Source organism: Diabrotica undecimpunctata, chromosome 5 (genome assembly GCF_040954645.1).
Source record: "Diabrotica undecimpunctata isolate CICGRU chromosome 5, icDiaUnde3, whole genome shotgun sequence".
Classification (NCBI taxonomy): Eukaryota; Metazoa; Arthropoda; class Insecta; order Coleoptera; family Chrysomelidae; genus Diabrotica; species Diabrotica undecimpunctata.
Window position 1 is genome coordinate 134,442,403 of NC_092807.1, and position 25,061 is coordinate 134,467,463.

General features: G+C 32.1%; 3 protein-coding genes across 5 annotated transcripts in view; 1 reads left to right on the forward strand and 2 right to left on the reverse strand.

Moving 5' to 3' along the window:
- Nucleotides 1-24,102, forward strand: part of LOC140441816 (mitochondrial basic amino acids transporter) — a 39,653-nt gene extending 15,551 nt beyond the window's left edge. For 2 of the 3 annotated variants that reach the window (XM_072532747.1, XM_072532746.1), the window contains exons 2-5: nt 8,695-8,873; nt 12,481-12,812; nt 17,261-17,477; nt 23,735-24,102. In XM_072532747.1, coding sequence (XP_072388848.1) covers nt 8,840-8,873; nt 12,481-12,812; nt 17,261-17,477; nt 23,735-24,054 — 903 coding nt within the window. In that variant the 5' untranslated portion in view covers nt 8,695-8,839 and the 3' untranslated portion in view covers nt 24,055-24,102. Of the gene's footprint in view, nt 1-8,685; nt 8,874-12,480; nt 12,813-17,260; nt 17,478-23,734 lie in introns of those variants that run through there. The other variant, XM_072532748.1, reaches the window with a different exon arrangement.
- LOC140442482 (zinc finger BED domain-containing protein 5-like) lies at nt 1,560-1,946 on the reverse strand. Its single transcript, XM_072533549.1, has one exon. The coding sequence runs from the start codon at nt 1,944-1,946 to the stop codon at nt 1,560-1,562; it is 387 nt and encodes a 128-aa protein (XP_072389650.1).
- Nucleotides 3,787-4,173, reverse strand: LOC140442483 (zinc finger BED domain-containing protein 5-like). The gene has a single exon (XM_072533551.1). The coding sequence runs from the start codon at nt 4,171-4,173 to the stop codon at nt 3,787-3,789; it is 387 nt and encodes a 128-aa protein (XP_072389652.1).
- Nucleotides 24,103-25,061: the final 959 nt, after the last annotated feature.

A 25,061-nucleotide genomic window follows, 5' to 3' on the forward strand; every position in this document is an offset into this window, starting at 1 on the left:
TATAGACATTTTTAAAATGTCTAGATGTTCTTGCCGGCGGTAGGATTCGAACTCAGGACCACCGGCTTGCGAGGCAAGCATCCTACCGCTTGCGCTACGCAGGCCCATTGGAAAAATATTCCCATGAGAATTTTTTGCATAATCACTTTTACGAGATATCCCAAAATAAGGTTTAAAAGGTCGCCCAGCCGAAAAATTGTTAAATTTTTTTTTAAACCAACTGTAACAATCAATTTTTTTCGGTCCGTTTTCGGCTCATTATAAACAAAAAATGTCTGTTGTAAGTTTGTTCTGAAATTGATCGTTTTTGAGTTATAATAATTTAAAAAAATCGCAAAATCACGATTTTCAAAGCTCAAATACACAAGTAAAAATAATATTTTTGAAACCATCAAGCGCCTAAATTTAAGTTCAAGCCTTTTTCTATCGATTGCTAATAAAAGATGTGAGCTTATTTTATTTTAAAATATTGATTTTTAATTGTGAATCTTGTTTCTCTTTCTTATTCACGCCGCAGCCCGAGCACCCGTCCTGTCATCAGCGCTTCATTGACGATTAAAAAGCAATGTTTTAAAATACAATAAACCCAAAATACTTATCGGGAAATGATAGAACAAAGTTTAAACCTGAATTTAAGTCAGTGCATTCAAAAATAATATTTGTTTGAGACTTACTTTAAGATAATTTTGTGTTTTTTTTCAGTGTTTATAATTCGGAAACGATCAAGTTAACAGAAAAATTACAAGAGATCTGTTTTGTTAGATTGATTAAAAAAAAATAAAAATAAATGGAACAGTAGACCAGTGGTTCTCAAACTTTTTTGGTTGCGGTACCCTTGTAGGGCTAAAACTATTTCGAGGCACACCAACCCTTGAATCGATTTGGGAAACGACAAAAAATGAAAAAAAAATACAATTCTGAGGCTCATTTGATTTCAATATAAACTTTATTTCAGATCAATAAATAAAGTACATTTGATATTTAAATATCCTTACTTAATGTGATGAATGAAACTGTTTCGATGATGTTTTCATTATATCCTTTATAATTATGAGAATCTTTGTAAGTTTGACCCTCAAATCCCTTGATGCTTCTGTTTTTGTTTTTATTGTAATCATATGCGGAGAAGGAAAACTCAAAGAGATAAGTCGATGTGAAACACAAGTTTTTTCACTGCAACCTTGCCAGCAACATTATTTTCTGAATATATCTGCATCCAGAACTCTTCTTGCTTCCTTCATGATATTTGAGTTTTAAACTGCTATCTTCGCTGATTCATTTGTCATTCCAACAGGTTTATTTTTTGGATCGTACGGTCCATCGTCCAATCGTCCAGCTATATAACTCATCTGAGTCAATGTCAGGAAAATAGTTTAAAATACTTTCTTCTAAATCTTGCAAATGAGCAATAACAATTTCAATTTCAATTCCAAAGTTCGTTCGAGGATTGATTTCATTTGTTATAACAAATTCCTGTAATCGAGAGAAATTTGTGAGGTTCCTGTTTTCAACACATGCTTTGAAAAATATAATTTTTTTACGCAAGGCTTTGATTTTATCTATTTGTGCTCCTCCTTTGCTTGAAGCGAAGTGGCGATTTTATTTATGTCTGAAGGGTATCCAAATTTTAGCAGCCAATTGACATCTTTTAATTCTTGGATGAAAGACTTCTCTGTAAATGTGATAATCAGTGGATCTTTTAGTTCAAATAGTCTCCCTAAAATTGTTCCCCTCGATAGCCACCAAACCTCTGTGTGGAACAAAGTATTGAAGTGATCCGTACTCATATCTTCAGCGATGAGCTTTAAAAAGCGTGCTTGAAGCGGACAGCTCTTCACATGGTTAATTATTTTCACAGAACCTTTCAATACGTCTTTCAAATCTTGCGGTAACTTTTTAGTTGATAAAAGAATGGCGATGTAAGATACAATGACTGCTGGAGGCATTTTATGCCACTACCTTTATTCTATACACCGCATCTCTAATTTTACCAACCATTGTAGTCGCTTCATCATTGCAAATATCGACACATTTACTCCACTATATTACTTTTTCTTCTATACTCGTGGATAGCCTTGAAAATTTCATCACCAGTGGCATAACTTTTAAGCTCTTTACACATAAGGAGTTTTTCTTCTATTTTCATCCCTAATGGAAACCTCACAAACACAAATAAAATCAAGTCCAGCAATGTCGGTACTTTCATCAGCTGTAAATTGTATGTCTGCTGTAAGTTTGTTCTGAAGTTGATCGTTTTTGAGTTATAATAATTTAAAAATTTTTAAAAATCGCAAAATGACGATTTTCAAAGCTCAAATACACAAGTAAAAATATTATTTTTGAAATCATCAAGTGCCTAAATTTAAGTTCAAGCCTTTTTCTATCGATTGCTAATGAAAAATGTGAGCTTATTTTATTTTAAAATATTGATTTTTAATTGTGAATCTTGTTTCTCTTTCTTATTCACGCCGCAGCCCGAGCTCCCGTCCTGTCATCAGCGCTTCATTGACGATTAAAAAGCAATGTTTTAAAATACAATAAACCCAAAATACTTATCGGGAAATGATAGAACAAAGTTTAAACCTGAATTTAGGTCAGTGCATTCAAAAATAATATTGGTTTGAGACTTACTTTAAGATAATTTTGTGTTTTTTTCAGTGTTTATAATTCGGAAACGATCAAGTTAACAGAAAAATTACAAGAGATCTGTTTTGTTTAGGTTGATTAAAAAAAATAAAAATAACTGGAACAGTAGACCAGTGGTTCTCAAACTTTTTTGGTTGCGGTACCCTTGTAGGGCTAAAACTATTTCGAGGCACACCAACCCTTGAATCGATTTGGGAAACGACAAAAAATGAAAAAAAAAATACAATTCTGAGGCTCATTTGATTTCAATATAAACTTTATTTCAGATCAATAAATAAAGTACATTTGATATTTAAATATCCTTACTTAATGTGATGAATGAAACTGTGTCGATGATGTTTTCATTATATCTTTATAATTATGAGAACCTTTGTAAGTTTGACCCTCAAATCCCTTGATGCTTCTGTTTTTGTTTTTATTGTAATCATATGCAGAGAAAGAAGACTCACAGAGATAAGTCGATGTGAAACACAAGTTTTTTCACTGCAACCTTGCCAGCAACATTATTTTCTGAATATATCTGCATCCAGAACTCTTCTTGCTTCCTTCATGATATTTGAGTTTTAAACTGCTATCTTCGCTATTGTTCTGAAGCTATTTTCTTGTGGCATTTTAAATTAATTTATATTTAAATGGGAATAAGCCACAATTAAAGGTTAAAATACGTTTATTGACGTTTCAATTTCCACTTCGGAAATCGTTCTCGAAATAATATATTAATAATAATTTACTAATGTTTGTATTTTGAGAACGATTTCCGAAGTGGAAATTGAAACGTCAATAAACGTATTTTAACCTTTAATTGTGACTTATTCCCATTTAAATATAAATTATGCTATCTTCGCTGATTCATTTGTCATTCCAACAGGTTTATTTTTTGGATCGCACGATAACGGGTCCATCGTCCAATCGTCCAGCTATATAACTCATCTGAGTGAATGTCAGGAAAATAGTTTACAATATTTTCTTCCAAACCTTGCAAATGAGCAATAACAATTTCAATTTCAATTCAAAAGTTCGTTCGAGGATTGATTTCATTTGTTATAACAAATTCCTGTAATCGAGAGAAATTTGTGAGGTTCCTGTTTTCAACACATGCTTTGAAAAATGTAATTTTTTTACGCAAGGCTTTGATTTTATCTATTTGTGCTCCTCCTTTGCTTGAAGCGAAGAGGTGATTTTATTTATGTCAGAAAGGTATCCCAATTTTAGCAGCCAATTGACATCTTTTAATTCTTGGATGAAAGACTTCTCTGTAAATGTGATAATCAGTAAATCCTTTAGTTCAAATAGTCTCCCTAAAATTGTTCCCCTCGATAGCCACCAAACCTCTGTGTGGAGCAAAAGATTGAAGTGATTCATACCCATATTTTCAGCGATGAGCTTTAAAAGGCGTGCTTGAAGCGGACAGCTTTTCACATGGTTAATTATTTTCACAGAACCTTTCAATACGTCTTTCAAGTCTCGCGGCAACTTTTTAGTTGATAAAAGAATGGCAATGTAAGATACAATGACTGCTGGAGGCATTTTATGCCACTACCTTTATTCCATACACCGCATCTCTAATTTTACCAACCATTGCAGCCGCTTCATCACTGCAAATATCGAAACATTTACTCCACTATATTATTTTTTCTTCTATACTCGTGGATAGCCTTGAAAATTTCATCACCAGTGGCATAACTTTTAAGCTCTTCACACATAAGGAGTTCTTCTTCTATTTTCATCTCGAATGGAAACCTCACAAACACACGCAGTGTGTTTGTCACACACAAACAAAAGCAAGTCCAGCAACGTCGGTACTTTCATCAAGCTGTAAATTAAAGAATTCATAATTCTCGGTCGCCATTGTACACAAGTACAATAAATAGTCAACATGTTTCGATTGGAGTGGCAGGCCACTGTCCACAGTGGCACCCTGGGGTGCCTCAAATGCTTGAGGCACCCCAGGGTGCCGCGTCACCCACTTTGAGAACCTCTGCTCTAGACTAACACGGAGCTTCATGTTTTCTGTATTTTTAAAATTTACATATATTTATATGTATAATACAATATATTTATAATGAAATGAAGTAATTTTATTATTTATTTATTTATTTATTTTTTATATTTTAAACAAATTCAATAAATTATTATGTTTGCTCCTAATGTCATCTCTTAACGTATTAACAAAGCATACGTTGTTTACTTATGAAAAACCTTTCAAATGCAGTACAAATATTAATAATAAAATATAAATAAATATTATATGAAAGTAAATTTAATTATTATATAAATTAAATATGTAAAAATATTAATTATATTTATATGAAATTATTTTGAAACGACAAGTAAAATAAAAATTTAAACAGATGATTCAATATTGTTATTCATCGGATGACATTTATGACTTTTAAAATTTGACAATCGTTACGAATCGAATCTTTTAGTGACAGATATTCTTTTCATTTTTTACTTCTCATTAAATGGTTATATTTTGTCAGTTATTTTTTATGTAGTTTTTAATTTAAACCTACTTAGAGTAAAAATATGATGACTAGAACAGAATTGATCAAGAATAGTGAATCGATTTCAAGAACTACTATTCTATGATGCTATCCGTGACGACGCCATCTTTTGGCGCTAGTTCCGTGACGCTCGCCTTAGCATTTTAATATAGAGAAAAAAGGAATACAACGACAGTATAGTAGCTTCGGTTCAAAAAGTTGATTGTTACAACGTGTTTAAAAAAAAATTGTTTATAAAAATGTTAAACAACTTTTCGACTGCGCGACCTTTTGAACTTTTTTTTGGGGTATCTTATGAAAGTGATAATACAAAAAATCTCATGGAAGTATTTTGTCTTATAGAATATGCGGCTTCCTAGCGTTGCTTTACCAAAAATGTGGGGTAACTGATTGGTTGAGTTAAATCATTTTTTTTATTCTTGTGAACGACTTCTATTTATAAGTATTTTCCAGGCTTCTCCACTTCTAACGTTATTCTTTACTTATCCTCTTCGTAAAGTTTTATTTTTTACTCTTTTGTTGTATTTCTTCTCTAGCTGTTATCAAGTTTTTCTGTATAGAAATTGGTTACTTGCTGTGGTTTTCATAAAATTAAAAAGTATATCTGTTTTGCTTCCTTTATTGAAGTGAAGCTTCTATACTGGCGTTGTATTACTTTTTTTTTCTACAGTAAAATTGTGAGGTGAGCATCACGGAACTAGCGCCACAAGATGGCATCGTTACGGGTAGCGTCATAGATTAGCGGTTCTTGACATCGATTCACTACTCTCGCTCAATTCGTTTCTAGTCATCTATTTGCTCTAAGTAGGTTTAAGTTAAAAACTACATGAAAAATAACTAAAAAATAAAAAAAAAACAAAATATAGACATTAAACGAGAAGTAAAAAATTAAAAGAATGTCTGTCACTAAAAGATTCGATTCCTACCGAATGTCAAATTTTATTAAAAGTCATAAATATCATCCGATTAATAACTACATTGAATCATCTGTTTAAATTTTTAAAATAATTTTTGTTTTAAAATATTATTATTAAAACATATTATTTAGTTTACATAATAATTAAATTTACTATCAAATGAGATTTATTTATATTTTATCATTATTATTGGGTCTGAATTTAACAAGTTAGGAGCAAAGGTCCCTTTTTAAACGAATTTACCATTTCAGGGCAGATTCTGTCCAATTTTAATACAAAAGTATTTTAATCAAAATTTCTTGAAAATGTCTCCAAAATGGGAACCAAAACGTTGAGCATTAAATTCTCAACGCGATTCTTCCCGAGAACTCAGTAATTTTCATTTATCTGACCGCGGAAATTTATCCGAATATTTTATTCGCCTCTACGGCAGGAATTTTTCATTATTACTAAATCTTTTTCTAATCTTCTAACACGCAAATATCGTCTCTCTGTGATCTTGCTTTTCTTAAATCATGTTGTGAGCATCAAGTCATTCCAAAATCTCTTCAAGTTAAACATCACACTAAATCTTCATAAATTTCCAAAATTCTTAGAGCCACTGGTTTTTCGCTTCTTAGAAATTCAATTCATTCCACCCGACGCAACTTAGATACAATAAATTCCCAACTTTTCAAAACCTACAATGACATCTACTCTTTCAATATCCATCCAATATTATGGGAAACTTTCGATCGTCTTTCTCACCAAAAAGCCCAACACATTTCTGACAACAAAACCCAAATGCAGAAACGCAAACTGGACCAACTTATATATCTCAGCAAGATCCACAGCCCATTTCAAACCAACAACCTACTACTGTTGTTCGCAATTTCTCAGATATTCACATATCCGATTTAGCTACCAAAGTTCTGTCAAAAGGGTTCAATTTTTCTGTCACTTCTCTTTCGATCCCAACTAAGAAAATTATTTGTCAGACAAGATGTCGCGAGAATTCTCCGTACTTCCAAACCCCCACCTTCAAATATCAGAAAGACGTGCCCTCAAAGAACTTTACATCAACCCTGACAATGTCATCTTTCCGGCCGACAAAAGTAATGCCACCGTCATTCTCAACTCTTCTAACTATTTTGACAAAATGTCCGAATTTCTCAATTCCACAGAATACAAACGCGACCCCAACGATCCAACCACATATCTAGAAAAAACGACCAAACCCATTATAAATAAGACTACTCTACCTCCAGACCTCAATAAATCTCTTATACCCAGAGAAAAATCATCCCAAATTCCAAAGATATACGGCCTTCCAAAAATCCATAAGCCCAATGTTCCCCTAAGACCCATCGCCACTGCATACAACTGTCCCACTTAGAAATTGGAAAACATCTCGCTTTATCCTTACAACCATTAGCCGAAAACGCCTCGTCCTTTGTCAAAAACTTTTTTCATTTCATTGATTTTCTGAAAAACTTTTCTATTTCACCCTCAGATATACTAGTTAGTTTTGACATTGTTTCTTTATTCACCAACATTCCCATCGATGAAACCATTTTCATCTTGTACTCTAAACATGAAATTCCCCAAGACACATTATCTCTTACAAAACACTGCATGACTTTTTCATTCCAAAATCATTTCTATCGTCAAATAAAAGGTACCCCACATGACAAGCATTTTGCTGATTAGAGAGCCTCTATAGCGCATCAGATTGCTATCGGGGGGAAGTGGATGGTCTGGAGCATTGGAGCTAGGTGGAGTGATTCTTGTTTACGCAAGTTAATCCTCCTCGCTCTAACGAATTGTATCACCCCAATATCATACTTATGGGTTGTGCAAGTCTCTCAGGCTGGGTTCAACTTTTGCTTTCTTGTCCATTTGGTATCTTTTTTTAGTTCTTATCTTTTATTATTTTATCTACCATCATGTTGAACATCAGAGAATCCCTCTAGCTTATCTTATTCCCAGCCTTAGTTGGGTTGGTTGGTTCTTGTTTTACTTTAGCTTTTATTGTGTTATTCTCTTAAATATTTTCGATGGTTATGATTATTCTTAGAGGTATCTCTTTTGCGTACAATACGTGGATAATGCTCTTTAATTTGATCCTAGTAGATGCCTGCCAATTTGTTGTATTTTAGTGATTTCTGATTAAAATCATTTTAAACTTTTATGTAATTATAAATTTAACTAGCTCAGTGTACATTTCAAATAAGCTTTGAAGGCATTATTTATTTATTAATATTAATTTAAATTCACCACATTTTTTATTTATATTTTTACCCTGTCGTCCGGTCTTTTAATCAATTAATAATTTTATTTATTGTTATATTATTTATTTAATTAACCATTATATTAATTAATTATTTATTAATTATTTTCATTTTTTATCAAGAAAAAAAAGGAAAAGGATAAGGGTCTAGTTCAAATTATGGAACATGTGGGAATATATACCTTTTAATTAACTTTATATGGTGAATGATTTACTGATATCTTAACATCCTTGATTTAGAAATAATATCTAGAATTGCTTTAAATAAATCTGCATTTATTTTACATGAACAATGCATTTCGTAACTGGCAAAAACTATGATAAACTAAAACGTTCTAAAATTTAGTATTTTTAGGTATTGTTGAAATAGTACATGGAGTCCTTATTTGGTCAAATTATAACTAAGAAAATTTACGATTGTCAGCTGAAAGAAAGATTTACATCCGTCCCTTGGAAGCTCACTGTTTTTGTAGACGTGTATCATATTGAAAGCCCTGGTCATGTCTCTTGATTTCGCTGCCGGATGTGTTGGGGGTAAGTTGTTTTTAATAATTGTATATTTTCAGACCGATTAGTGGACTAGAAGATCAAATTATCTAGATATAAATTGTCTTTCTAAAATAAAAAAGAATACAAATCGCAATCCTGTCTAATTGGTGAAAGCGTTAGACCTACTACAACATTGTAATTCAAATTAATGACAATCAAATTTGTGTTTTGTTTATAATACTCTAATTTATACGTTAATTCGTTTTAAGGGATTGATAAAGCAGACAGTAATGATATTGCAACCTAAAGCAATGATATAATTCACATCTCCGACATTGTTCAGCTTTGTTTATTAGTGCTTTGTTTTATTAGCAAGACTATTTCAAATCTAACAGTGTCAATTTTAAAAGTGTATTTTAAAAATTAAAAGAACAACTGTTTCATTAAATAAAGCACTTTGGACTGTTGAAAATGATTCAATACCTGAATCTTATTATTTATACTGAAAATCTAGATTAATCAATATAGATTTTAATATACAGGATGTTTCACATTAATTAAACAATATACATGAGAAAATAATCAGTTTAAGTATTAAGTTTAAAATATATACAGGGTGGTCCTTAAGTAATTGTACAAACAGAAACCGTAGATTCTGCACTTTAAAATATTACGATTTAAACCAACTTGCTTTAATAAAATATTGATATTAAGAAAAATACAGGGTGTTAAAGTGGAAATTTAAAATTTTATTTTTCGCTATAACTTTTACGCTTGTAAATCTTTTTGGACAAAAATTTACAGTTGGGTGCTTTTAAGTAGGATAAATTATAATTTTATACATACTTTAATGTAACTAATAGAGGGCGCCACATATGCCACATGTGTGACATACATTTGGGCTTAACTTTTTTGCTCTTTCAGTTAGCTCTATTTGTGTTAAAAAATATTAAAGATACATTTTTTTTACAAAGAAAAGATATACTTGTTAGTAACCTGAAAATTTAACTGTTTTCGAGATAATCGCATTTTATAAGTCAGCTGCATAATAATTCTTAGTTTGATATTTGTGCGGTAAAGCACTGAATACCTGTAGATAAGCATAATTCATAGTTTATTTTTATTAAAACAACTCAAAGATGATAATGTAACATCACAAAATGCTATGGGTGCTAAATGTCTTAGTGGAGAGAAGATTCTTCATCTTCTTCTCTAGGTGTCGTGTCCGTATTCAGACGTTGGCCGTCATCATGTTTACTATTTCCCCTTTTCTATCGCTTCTTAGGTTTCTATAATGACGTTGTATTACTTTTTCTCTATTGTAAAATGAAGAAAACCCAAAATATGTGGTTTATGCAAGATAGTACACCACCACATTCTAGAGAGAAGGTAGTTAGAACATACTTAAATACAAATTTTCTAAACGTTGGATTGGTCGTGGTAGTCATATTCCTTGGCAATGTGGTGAGATATTGATATAATTATTTAATTCATAAAAAATCCGAAAAGAATATTTATTATTCATTACGTAAATTTTTGACCCATTTTTATTAGGATAAATAGAAACTAGAGCGCAGGTATTAAATAACACATATGTATTTTGTTTCATAATACTTTTGCTACAAATCTAACCTTAAACACTCAGCATTTTTACAAAAACATCATCGTTGGCCTAATAACCGATATTGTTATAAATATAGTAAACACACAGGCAATTTAGTTTAGCATAATATTAGTTCGTTAGTAAATCATAATAGTCCATTTGTTTGAGATGTAATTATAGTTACTTGTAAGCTGTAACGTAATCATATAAATAAGTAATGTCATCGATAGGTTATTCCGTGTGTACGCCACCACGTAGCCCAGAATTTAATCCGCTTGATTTTGGTATATGGGGCGCATTAAAACAACATGTCTATAAGAATCCCATAAACATTCGCAACCAACTATGGGAAGAAATAAATACTGCAGTGCAGCAGTTTCTTTAGAACCAATGATGCTATTTAATATAAGACGATCTTTTATGGAATATATTGACAAATAAATTAAAGAGAATGGTGGACATATCGAACACTTACTTTGACAAAAAGTTATGTTATTTAGTTTAACTATTTCTTAGTTTGGTTTGTAAACAAAATGTTTTGAATATGACTTTAATTTAACATAAAAAGTAAAATGATGTAAAATCCTATTATTCTGTTATTTTGTCAAATCCTATTATTAATTATCCTGCTGATATATTTATTTTATTTATTATTTCGTTAACTATTAACTTTAGTTAAAGGTATTTTATACCAAAATTTAGAAGTATTAATGTTTTTGTCTATTTTTTCTTCCTTGCCTGGAGTAATTGCCTTAAATCAGAATTGTGCAGCTGATTGGTAAAATGCGATTATCTCGAAAACTGTTGAGTTTTACCTTTTTTTTGTTAAAATAATGTATCTTTAATATTTTTTATCCCAAATACAGGTAACTTAAAGAGCAGAACAGTTAAGTGAAAATGTGTGCATCAAAGTGTGCATCAAATTATTATTTCCCATATTTAAAAGTACCCAGCTGGAAATTTTTATATATAAATGTTTACAAACATGAAAGTTATAGCGAAAAATAGAATTTTAAATTTGCACTTTAACACCCTGTATCTTTCTTAATATCAACATTTTATTAAAGTAATTTGGCTTAAATCGTAATATTTTAAAGTGTATAATCTACTATTTCTTTTTGTACAGTTACTAAAGGACCACCCTGTATAAGAAGAAAATTTTGACAAATATCTTATTTCTAGATGTAGGCAAGTGATCAGTGCATATTAAAAGATTCTTTAAGGCAAAAGTTATTTGTGTAGGTATAAAAAGAACAAATATTAGATTTTAATCAAAATCTAGATTAAGGCTTTAGTTAATAAGTTAATTTAAGTAGGGATAGAATGATTTCGTTTTAAAAGAATTCGACGAAAAGGGTAAGGTTAACAATCGGCTGGAAAGTCCAGATATCTGTTTGTTTTCGAGAGCCGACAAAGGAGAAAATTTTAAGTTATGCAAAGCGATTTTGTTGATTGCTGAAGAAAAAAAACCAAAATGTATAATTGCGATATTTCCGAGAAAGGAAAGAAATGGAATTTTGGGTTGTTAGAAAATACTAGACTGTGATTTGTTGAGAGAAGGAAAGCTGGAAAGGGAACTTGTGGTCAGAAGCTTAATTCCAAATAAAGAAAATATCATGTATTTCTGTGCCGTTAAATTAGGAGGATTTAATTTTAATTACGCAGTTTTTTTTTTAAATTTGTTAGGGAAGGGCATAGCGATATTCATATTTGGTATTATTTTTTTTTGTGTTTCGAGGTCTACCTCTCGACAAGGAGACTTGTAAGTACTCAAGGTGAACTGAAATATATTGTTGCCTATATGGCCGTTACAGTAACATAACATGCCTTTGTACGGTAATAGCGACCTCTATCACGTGTTTTGTAAATAAACTGTAGATGTATTGTCGGAATAAAACTTCATGTATGTTCATATATTCATATATATTCATATTCATATATATATATATATATATATATATATATATATATATATCCAATTATTTATATATAATATATAAAAAATGGAACCAAATATGGATGTAAAATAATATGTTTTATGCTTTGTAGGTGTAGCTGGTGTTTTTGTAGGCCATCCCCTCGACACAGTCAAGGTAAATTTACAAACACAATGTGCAGTTAATCCTCAATATCGAGGAACCGTCCACTGCATAAAATCCTTAATGGCAAAAGAAGGAATTAAGGGAATATATCGAGGAGTAACTAGTCCAGTTGTGGGGGTAGCAACTTTAAATGCAGTTGTGTTCGGTGTATATGCAAATGTTCAAAAATATTCGAGAAATCCTGAGAGTCTGTCGTCGCATGCAGTTGCTGGAGCAGCGGCGGGATTGTTCACTAGTGTTATTTCTAGTCCTATGGAGCTAGTTAAGTCAAGGATGCAGGTCAGTAACTTATAAATAAGTATTTTATTAGATAGTAAGTTGAGACTACACTATTGGTTTTGGAATAAAATAAAACAATAAAGAGTAAAAGTAAATAATGGAATTTTACACACTTCATTGCCTAGTGATACCAAAGAGGATATTTAAGGATAATAATCATAAGAAAAATATCCGACAACGAAGGAAATGAAACATCCTCATAATCATCCAGCCTTCATTTATCACGTCCACTGCTGGACATATCTCTCCATAAAACTCCTCCATTCTTTGCGATTTTGTGCTCTTTGTTTCCATTTTTTGGTGATACGCTTGATGTCGTCAGCCCAACGTGTAGGTGATCTTCCTCTACTACGTTTGTCTGCTCTTGGCCTTCAATGTGTAATTTTGTTCCACAACATCGGCAATGCTAGTCCTTCTTCGCAGATCTTCGTTTCTTATTAGGTCATGCGACGTCACTCCCAGCATAGACTGTCCCATTCGTCTCTGTACCTCTCTCAATTTCGAAGCCGTAGTCTTGGTCAAAGTAATAGTTTTCGCCCCATAGGTCATGACCGGTAATACGCATTGGTCAAATACTTTTCTTTTGAGGCTAATTGTAATGTTGGCCCTAAGTGTGTCTGCCAGTTTTCCAACGGCTGCCCACGCTAAAGTGATTTGTCTTTGGATTTCGCATGTTTAGTTGTCCCTGCTGATTCTTATTTCATGACCCAAATAGGTATATTTCTCAACCAGTTCTACGACTTTATTTTGAATAGTTAAATGGTTATTGGGCACCATATTTGTAATACACTTAGTTTTGGTCAAGTTCATACCCAGGCCCACCTTCGAACATGCAAAGTCCAATTCATTTAACATATCTGTGGCTTGTTCTAAATTATCTGTGATAAGCACAATGTCATCTGCGAAACGGAGATGGTTAAGTTTTTCGCCGTCTATTGTTACTCCTCTATGGTCCCAATTGACCATCTTAAAGGCCTACTCTAATGCCGTTATGAATAATTTCGGTGACAATGTATCTCCTTGCCCTATCACATGTTTTATTTTTATTGGTTTGGTTTTATTGTTGTATCTTAACAGTCAAGGTGGCATTTTTGTAAATATTGTAAATAAGTTCACTATACGTATGGTCAATCCTGCTATCATTCATTGCTTCTATAAGTCTGTCTATTTCGATCGTATCGAACACTATATGAAAATCTATGAAAGTAAGGACAAGAGCTTTGTTGTATTTTTTAATAAGCGTCTTTACTGTATGGAGGTGATCATTGGTACCATAATTTGATCGGAATCCTGCCTGCTCTCTCGGTTGGTAGAAATCTAATTTTTTCTCCAATCTTGATATCACTAACCTAGTGAAGAGCTTGTATATGTGGTTCAACATGTTAATAGGTCTATAATTTTCTAGGTCTATCTCCTTTTTCATGCAAAAGGATGGTTATATCATTGTTCCATTCTTTGGGCACCTCTCTTTGCTGCAAACATAGGTTTAACAGTTTCCTTAATTGATTTTAATAGCATATATCCTCCTTTTACGATAGCTTATACTACAATTCCATCCTCTCCTAGGGCTTTGTTATTTTTAATTTTTCTTTTATTTTTCATTTTTCAGCTCGTCTACCTTTTTTTCTGGAATTAGTTCGTAACCTTGGTTTATGATCTTCTTTGAAATGGCTGTTTGAATTCCTGTTTGATCTTCTTGTCTATTTCCATCTAATTTCTCGTAAAACTCTTCGATGACCTGTACTAACTCGTCTCTACGTGATTATTTAATTTTGCTTGTTTCTTAATTTATGAACTTCGCATTTCACATTCTTTATACTTAAGCCAATATACAAGAGATAATAAAGAATTCAAATAATGTAAAGTAGGTCAATTAGGCGAATTACAAATTGGGTTTAAAAGTGAAAGGTAAGAATCACATGTTTATTATTAACAACTAATTGAAAATTAGTTGTTAATTTAGTTGTTGTTAGTAGAGTACTAGACAGTACTACTAAAGGGAATTTTTGAGACAGCCTCAGACAATAGGGAATAAATAATAAATGAATTAATGTTATATAAAGCTGGTAAAAAGCACGCAAAATTTAGTTAGGTCAAAAAACCTAAAGTCAAATGAATTAATGATAACAGTAAACTAAGAAAGATAATTGTTATTGCAACATAATCTAATTTATAAAACAACGTCCTGTAACAAAGAAACGCAATATTCGTTATAAAGCCAAATGCTGAGAAATCACTAAAGTATAATAGACCAGCATTTATCTGATCTAAAGAAAGCGTTTGACAGAGTAAGACTAAAGGTGTAATTCATCTTCTGTATAATAGAAAAGTTCCCCTAAATATTATAAAAACTATCGAAAACATTCACTAAAGCAACAAAATGGAAGTCAGAAGAGATGGACAATTTATAAAACCTATAGAAATAGGCAGCGGAATAAGACAAGGTGATTCATTGAGCCCCATGCTCTTCAATTTGATTATGGATGAGATCATCAAAAGCGTTAACAAAGGAAGATGATACATGGGAAATAAAGAAACAAAAATACTCTGTTATGCAGGCGACGCAATATTGATAGCCCAAGATGAAGATAATCTGCAAAGGCTGGTCCACAGATTTAACAAAAGAGCAAAAGAATTTTATATGACTATCTCGTCTCAGAAAACTAAAACAATAGTAGTCAGCAAAGAACCAGCCAGATGGAAATAAAATACCTGAGACTTCTGTCTAGCTATGGAGACCTGGACAAAGAAGTGAGAGATCAGGTACAAAAAACAAATAGACTGGCAGGATGCCTTAATAACACTATATGGCGAAACATACACATTAACACTGAGATGAAATCAAGAATTTATAAAGCCAGTGTTAGACTATGAGAGTACTGAGAAGAATTACAGGAAATACGCTGAGAGATCGAAAGAGAAGCGAAGATATTAGAAGAAAATGTAACGTACAGTGTATAGATGAATGGACACAAAATAAAAAAAAAGAATGGAATAACCACATAAGCAGAATGGATTAGACCCGTGTCGTCAAAATAGCAAGAGATAAGTCACCAATCGGCAGAAGAAGTATCGGACGACCGCGCAAAAGATGAGAGAGAGAGAGAGAGAAAGAGAGAGAGAAAGAGAGAGAGAGAGAGAGAGAGAGAGAGAGAGAGAGAGAGAGAGAGAGAGAACTGACAAAGAAAACAAGAGTCACAATAGTTACTCATTTATTTATACCAATATTACTTGCGGAGGTAAGACCTGAATTTTGATAAAATAGAAATTAGATGTTTAATAAGTACAAAAGGTATAACATAAAGATACCGTATCCGCAGTGAGGCAATTAGAGCAAAGCGAAGTAGTGATGTTGGTATTTTAGTAAAAGATCTCTACGTAGTTAGTGGAATTACTCGATATAATGATTGATGATACATATTTAATGTTATTTGTTTATAATGAAAAAATCAATATGATTGTTGATGCAATATATAAAGACCATGGGATTTAAGTATAAATATTTTTATTCTATTCTAGAAAACAAACTTGACTGTTTGTATGTTAAATGATCTCACAGATAACAGGTTGAAGTACCAAACCAAGAAATTACCTTGAAATGCCGTTAAACGCTTTTTTCTCTGTAAATCAAAGTATACCTACTAGAGTCACAAGTAATACAAAAATATATACTTATAGACTATACATTCAACAATACTAAATCAAATCCTAAACGTGAAGTTTAGTCCAGTCGTCAGAGATTTGACCTCTAAAAATCATACGAACAAGCTAAATTTTGCAGAGAATGTTAATTTCGGGATTAAAAAAAAATGCAAAAAAGTTTACCACTCACCCCAAGGCTTCTCCCTAAAACCCCCTCGTAAGGGGGGAAAACGGAAAAAATCTATTTAGCAAGAATTTGTACGCCGTAAAAAAATGTGCAAATAAAAAAGGCGAAGGCTATACACATAGAATTCGCTCAGAGTTTGTAATTGTATATTTAGCTTTTTTATAAGTGACACATTCTTTCATGGAATAAATAATCATAGGACAGCTGCAAGTTGAACCTAATAAAAAGCGCATAGAAAGGAGTATCAATTATTGTGGTTACAACACTTAGTAAAAATTACCAATAATAAACAGGCAAAGAACATTTGACAAACTAGAAGTAACAGAAAGAGACCCAGAAAATTCTAAGACGGGTAATGAGGGAAGGCCTAAAGAAAAGAGAAAAACACTGACAATAAAAAATAATAGTAACGGCAGGAAATAAGGCGTTATGAACCGATTTTATTTCAAAACTAATTGAACCTTAACACTTTATCGGCATATTAATTTTAATTATATAAAAGCAGACCTTTCATGAAAAACTTTTTTTTTATTTTTTCACACTTTCAATATTCATTTATAATTAGGAAACAGTAATTTTAGAACGATTTACCAAATTGTGAAATTTAAATTCTGTTTAGGTTGCAGGAACGCAAGCGGGTAAAAATCCACTAGATTGTTTATTAAGAATTTATAAACAACGGAAATTACTTGGCGTGTTTCAAGGATATGGTATAACATTGATAAGAGATGTTCCAGCCTTTACAACTTATTTTGTATCTTACGAGTATTTAGCGAGAACCGAGGAAGGACAGGTCCCTTCATCAGCAACAATTTTGTTCGCTGGTGGAACAGCAGGTGAATATTATAAATAAAGATATTAAATTAGTTATAGCAATGAATATTTACTTAATATCTTATAAACTATATTAATGATGATCAGAATATCTGATAATATAGAGCATCATATCATATATAGATTATACAGGGTGGTCCTTAAGTAATTGTACAAACGGAAACCGTAGATTCTGCACTTTCAAATATTACGATTTAAGCCAACTTGCTTTAATAGAATATTGATATTAAGAAAGATACAGGGTGTTAAAGTGGAAATTTAAAATTTTATTTTTGGCTATAGCTTTTATGTTTGTAAATGTTTCTGAACAAAAATTTACAGTTGAATTCTTTTAAGTAGGATAAATTAAAATTTTATACTTACTTTACTGTAACTAATAGAGGGCGTCACATATGCCACATATGTGGCATAAATTTGCTCTTAAAATTTTTGGTCTTTAAGTTAGCTCTATTTATCTTAAAAAATATCAAAGATACATTATTTTTACAAAGAAAAGGTATACTTGTTAGTAACCTGAAAATTTAACCGTTTTCGAGATAAATGCATTTTATAAGTCAGCTGCACAATAATTCTTAGTTTGATATTTGTGCGGTAAAGCACAGAATACCTGTAGATAAGCATAATTTATAATTTATTCTTATTAAAACAACTCAAAGATTATAATGTGATATCACAAAATGCTTTGTTATGGGTGGTAAATGTCTTATTGGAGAAAATATATTTCATCTTCTTCCTTAGGTGCCGTATTCAGACGTTGGCCGTCATCATGTTTCCCTTTGCTATCGCTTCTTAAGTTTCTATAATGGAGTTGTATACTTTTTCTATACTGTAAAATGCTAAAAACCCAAAATATGTGGTTTATGCAAGATGGTACATTACCACATTCTAGAGAGAAGGCAGTTAGAACATACTTAAATACAACTTATCTGAACGTTGGATTGGTCGTGCTAGACATATTCCTTGTCACTGTGGTGAGATATTGATATAATTATTTAATTAAAAAAAAATCCGAAAAGAATACTTATTATTCACTACGTAAATTGTTCACTCATTTTTATTAGGACAACTAGAAACTAGAGCACTAACACATATGTGTAATATTTCATAATACTTTTGCTACAAATCTAACCTGAAAGACCCAAAAATTTTTACAAAAACATCATCGTTATCCTAATAACCAATATTATTATAAATATAGTAAACACACAGGCAATTTAGTTCAGCATAATATTAGTTCGTTAGTAAATCATAATAGTCCATTTGTTCGAGATGTAATTATAGTTACTCGTAAGCTGTAACGTAATCATATAAATAAGTAATGTCATCGATAGGTTATTCCGTGTGTATATAAGTAACCAATGAATGAGATACAACACAGTTTAATACATTATTTAACTTCTGCGACAAATAATATGTAGTTCCATAATATACCATAAGATTTGGATATGTATCCAACATAATATATTCATCCATTATACATTATAGCCACCACGTAGCCCCAAATTTAATCCGCTTGATTTTGGTGTATGAGGCGCATTAAAACAACATGTCTATAAGAATGCCATAAACATTCGCAACCAACTATGGGAAGAAATAAATACTGCAGCAGTTTCTTCAGAACCAATGATGCTATTTAACATGAGACGATCTTTTATGGAATATATTGACAAATGAATTAAAGAAAATGGAGGACATATCGAACACTTACTTTAGCAAAAAGTTATGTTATTTAGTTTAACTATTTCTTAATTTGGTTTGTAAACAAAATGTTTTGATTATGACTCTAATTTAACATAAAACGTAAAATGTTTGATGTAAAATCCTATTATTCTGTTATTTTGTCAAATCCTATTATTAATTATCCTGCTGATATATTTATTTTATTTAATATTTCGTTAACTATTAACTTTAGTTAAAGGTATTTTATACCAAAATTCAGAAGTATTAATGTTTTTGTCTATTTTTTCTTCGTTGCCTGGAGTAATTGCCTTAGATCAGAATTATGCAGCTGATTTTTAAAATGCGATTATCTCAAAAACTGTTGAGTTTTAAAGTTATTAACAAGTATACCTTTTTTTTGTTAAAATGATGTATCTTTATTATTTTTTATCCCCAATACAGGTAACTTAAAGAGCAAAAAAGTTAAGTGCAAATTTATACAACATATGTGGCATAAGTGGCGCCCTCTATCAATTACATTAAAGTGTGCATCAAATTATAGTTTCTCATATTTAAAAGTACCCAGTTGTAAATTTTTATACATAAATGTTTAGAAACATGAAAGTTATAGCGAAAAATGAAATTTTAATTTTGCACTTTAACACCCTGTATCTTTCTTAACATCAACATTTTGTTTAAGCAATTTGGCTTAAATCGTAATATTTTAAAGTGTAGAATCTACTGTTTCTTTTTGTACAATTACTTAAGGACCACCCTGTATATGCAGATGAGTCGATGTGGCTTAATTTAGGGGAGGTGGGCCTAAGACGGGATACTTTTCTTTTGAAATTTTCTGAAGCACAAGTATAAAGTCAAATAAGACTCAATTATGGTGCTTGTCTCTTATTAGTCAATTATGTAAAACATTGTTATCAAACTTATGAATAATTCTGAAAAACGTAGTCAGAAAAAATTTATATTCAAACAGATGCACAGTTTCCCTTTTTACCTATAAGTGTTGGTAAAACGGGAAAACATAGAGGTAAAACGGGATAAGAATTTTGCACAAATGATATATTCTTAAAGTTAATTTTTATAAAAAGAACTGAAACAAAAGGTTATTAGACATTACATCACATACAAATGTGTCCTCGTCATCCTCGGCAACGGCGCAAGCGTTATGCACCCATTTATGGCAACCAGATCACCTTATCCAACCCTCGCCGGGCCTGTCTTCTAAGAAATTGTTGCTGCAATATAAACATGCGACGTTGACTTCTTCAGTTTCGGATTCACTACTGCTACTTTCCTTCTTTATATACTGCTTTCTTTTCTCTCTTGTAACTTCAATATTATCCAACTCCATTGACTTGTTTTTATTCTTAATGTTTATTTCTGAAGACTGTTTATTTCGGCTACTGCTTTGAAGAGATTTAATTTTTGTATTAGCATTAATTTTTTAACGCTCACTCTTTTATTTTTCCCTTCTTGCTCTTTGAAAGACTTCTCTAATTCTTCTTTGTAAGGGGTACTTGTGAGAATAGCCGCTTTACCTTTCTTCACCTTCCTTATTTTTTTTGGAGCTACCTTATCTGCCACCGTTGGGTAGAGGGCAATTTTTTGAGGAGAAATATAATGGTGAATTTTGCTAGTGGATGGTCTAATGTCATATTAGACCAAACACCAAAACATATTATGAGACAAACACCAGTAGGAAGAAGGTCAAAGGGAAGAGCCAAACTTAGATCCATGGAACAAGTAGAGCAAGATCTGAAAACACTTAAGATTACCAACTGAAAAAACAAAGCAAGGAACAGAACAGAATGGCGGAAAATCCTAGAACAAGCCAGGACCCAGAAAGGGTTGTCGAGCTACTGATGATGATGATGATAATGGTTTAATGTCGTCTTCAACTGGAAAATCATTTTCCTCGGATTCGATTGAACCCAGTGGCTGCCCGATTTGTCCGATTTGTTCCACTGGCGTAACTTCCCTAGAAATTTCAATAGAATCTGTGCGTTCTGGGGGCTCTTCCGATAATACTGCCCTATCGTCTTTATTAGGTTCAGTTAATGGTCTCTCTGTAGGCATAGAAGCTGCAAACATGTCATCTGTGAAGACAATACGGTCTACTGGATAAATTCCGGTCTTCTTGAACCCAAATATGGCGTTCAACGGTGTTGAAGCTTGTAGATAAGCATGGCTAAATAATGAACCAATTTGAGGTAGAGTTACTTGCCTGGATTTTGCCTCAGCCAAACTTCCACTTGTGTAGTATAAAAGGTACTTAGCGGTGCCATAAACGAAACATCGAGCGGCTGCATACGGTGACTGCAGTGTGGAGGTAAACATAAAATTGTCACACCATTCTCCCTTGCTTTTTCTATAGCGGCAATATTTTGAGTGTGGGTTTTGTGTCCATCGAGTATAAGTAATGCTGGATTGTCTTTAGAGGCTTGAGTATGGATGAGAAAGTGATCAAACCATTTAGTGAATAGATCAATCTGCATCCAGCCAGATTTATATGTATGTTACCCCCAAAGTTGGTAATCATTACTGGCATTAACGTGCAAACATCAGGATTGACCAGCATAATTTTGACGGGCTTTAAATACGAAGAGAATGCTGCATTTTGTCTAAACTAATATTTAACATTTATTCGGAGTTAGTTTTTAATAAAGCATTGGATGGTGTTCAATGTGGTATTAAAATTAATGGCATCAATTTTAGGTATGTCTACGATACGGTTTAAATTGCCGATAGTTACGAAGAACTTTAACATCCGAAGTCATGAAAAACGTTATGGATCAAAAACCTGAAAGAATGGTTTAACATACTCTCTGCATCCCTTTTTCGAGCTGCCATCAACAAAATTCTTCTTCTTCGTCTTTTTTCTCTTTATAAGCAATTCTGCTTGTTTATTGGCGGATTAATACCTCTATGGAAGGTTGTCACTCCATCTTTTGCGCGGTCGTCCGATACTTCTTCTGCCGATTGGTGACTTATGTCTTGCTATTTTGACGACACGGATCTCCTCCATTCTGCTTATGTGGTTCTTCCATTCTTTTTTTCTATTTTGTGTCCATTCATTTTTACACTGTACGTTACATTTTCTTCTAATGTATTCACTTCTCTTTCGATCTCTCGGCGTATTTCCTATAATTCTTCTCAGTACTCTCTGCTGTTTCCAGTAGCTTTTGCGTTGTGGCTATGTCGAGTTTGTGTCTTATTTCTGAGGCGTATGTCATTATTGATCTTACACGGGCTTTATAAATTCTTGAGTTCATCTCAGTGTCAATGTGTCTGTTTCGCCATATAGTGTTATTAAGGCATCCTGCCAGTCTATTTGCTTTTTATACTTGATCTCTCACTTCTTTGTCCAGGTCTCCATAGCTAGACAGTGTAATTTCCAGGTATTTTATTTCCATTTCCTTGTTAAATACTGATGCCATCAATTTCTATTTTACATCTAGTTGGTTCTTTGCTGATTACTATTGTTTTAGTTTTCTGAGATGAAATTGTCATATTAAATTCTTTGGCTTTTATGTTAAATCTATGGACCAGTTTTTGCAGACTATCTTCTTCAGTAACAGAGTATTTTGATTTTTTTGTTTCCCATTCTGTATCCTCTTCCTTTAATAACGGTTTTTATGATTTCATCCATAATCAAATTGAAGAGCATGGGGCTCAATGAATCCCCTTGTCTTATTCCGCTGCCTATTTCTATAGGTTCTGTAGGTTGTCCATCTATTTTGACTTCCATTCTGTTGTTTTGTTAGATGTTATCGATAGTTTTTATCAAGTCATTTTATCAAAAAAATTAGTATAGCTAATTGGATAGCCAACATGCGATAATCGAGCCAGGCACAGGACGAAGAAGAAGAACTATAATTGAATTTACCTATTTTAAACTGTTCGAAGCCTCCGGTTGTTTGTAGTGAGGTTAAATAATTGACTATTATAGTTTTTCTGTAGATCTTGAAACCTCATATATTGCTTTCAGTTTACACTAGATGTAGCAGGCTTGGAATTTCTTTCTCGGTAGTAGTTAGTAGAGGTACATCGTCAGCATATCTAACATTTATGTCGCCTATTTCATTCACCAAGTGATTTTCTCAATATATATTCCACATAGAAGTTGAAGAAACTTCAACTATTAGAGATAAAATACATCATTGACGTAGTACCCTACTGTCTTTAAAAGAATTAAACTTGCCATTTTCAATTCTTATTGATTCTGGTCTCATCGTATTAGCCAGCAGTATGTTGACCGATATGAAACAATGCCAATACATTAAAATCAATAATTATTACACCTAAACACGTTAGGACAAATATTTACTCGAAATTAACTATTTTTATAAAGAACAAAACTTTTAAAAGATAATCAGTATATATTTATTATGTAAAAGTAATTGAAAATCATTTAGAGTTGTAAAATATTTAAAAAGTTAGGCTCAGAACTTAAAAAAATAACAAAACATATTACTTTTAACTTCCTTTTTTTCTATAATTAAGGTGGGTTGCTTACAACCAATAGTTCTAGTATATTTGACATTTCTTTGTTTGAATTAAATGTTTTATGTAATGTTAATTGCAGGTGTGATTTCTTGGATAATACCATACCCATTAGACGTCCTTAAGTCAAAAATTCAGGTAGACGGGATTACCTCAAAACAATATTCTGGATGGTATGATTGCTTCAAGAAAACCGTCAACACAGAAGGATATCGTAGTCTCTATCGTGGAATGACACCAACGTTAATTCGGGCCTTCCCAGTAAATGCCGTCACCTTCTTCGTAGTAACCTGGACAATGAGAATTGCAAATATGGAATTCAGGCTACCAGATAACCCCCTTAGGTCTATTAATTTTAAACAACATTTGGAGATTATAAGTGAAGGATATACATATATGTGAGTTTACGAATTTTTTTAGTTAGCGTTAATAAAAATATTTAAAAACATTCTTTTGCGATTTTATTTTCTATAATCCCGCAATTCTAGTCTTTATATATAAAAAGCTCGTGTCACGGTGTTTGTCCACGCTAATATCCGAAACCACTAAACCGATTTCAATAAAATTTTGAAAATGTGTATTTTTTGGTCCAACTAACGAGATAGAATACTTTTTATCTCGATAAATAGACCTTATTTTTAAAGTGTAAATTCAAAATGTTTTTTCCCACTGCACCTCTACAGTTTTAGTTTATTTAATCCATATTTAAACTAAAAATAACCTTTAACAAACGTCGAAAAATGTGAGTCCGCAATAAAACATTATAAACAGTTCATTTAATTAGCTATACAAAATACATAGTTGGAAGCCCAAGAGTGGACGGATGTGGTCTATTGGTCCATGCAAAATGAAAAATGATACTACAGACGAAGAATCAGAAAAAGAATAATCTGTTTCAGAAGAGAGTAGATCAGGTTATTACGGAGCAAACTAGTTCGCTCCCAAGGTCAAAAAACCCTCTTAATTACATACTAGTTCGCTCCGAAAACCATAACCTAGTTCGCCCCCGTGGTCAAGCGGATTAAATCAAATATTGGTAGTTACATATTTATATAAATACAGTGATAAGCGCGCTAATAACCGGCAACATAACGCAAATGATGGAAAACATAATTATGATGTTGTAAGATAAAAGAGATGAAACTAGTAGAAATGAGAAATTTAGCGATGGAAACCTATAAATTTACATTCTATTCACTGTTTCCCACCTTTAGACGTATCAGAGGAGGATATCAACTAAAATTGTTACTGTCACAGCGGTAGTTTCCAAACTCTTACGTCTAAAGGTGGGAAACAATAAATGAAATGTAAATTTATAGGTTCCAACGCTAAATTTCCCATCTCCACTATAGTGTATTTTTATGTATGAGAGAGTAATAAAACAATAAATTATGTATGCAAATCCCTAA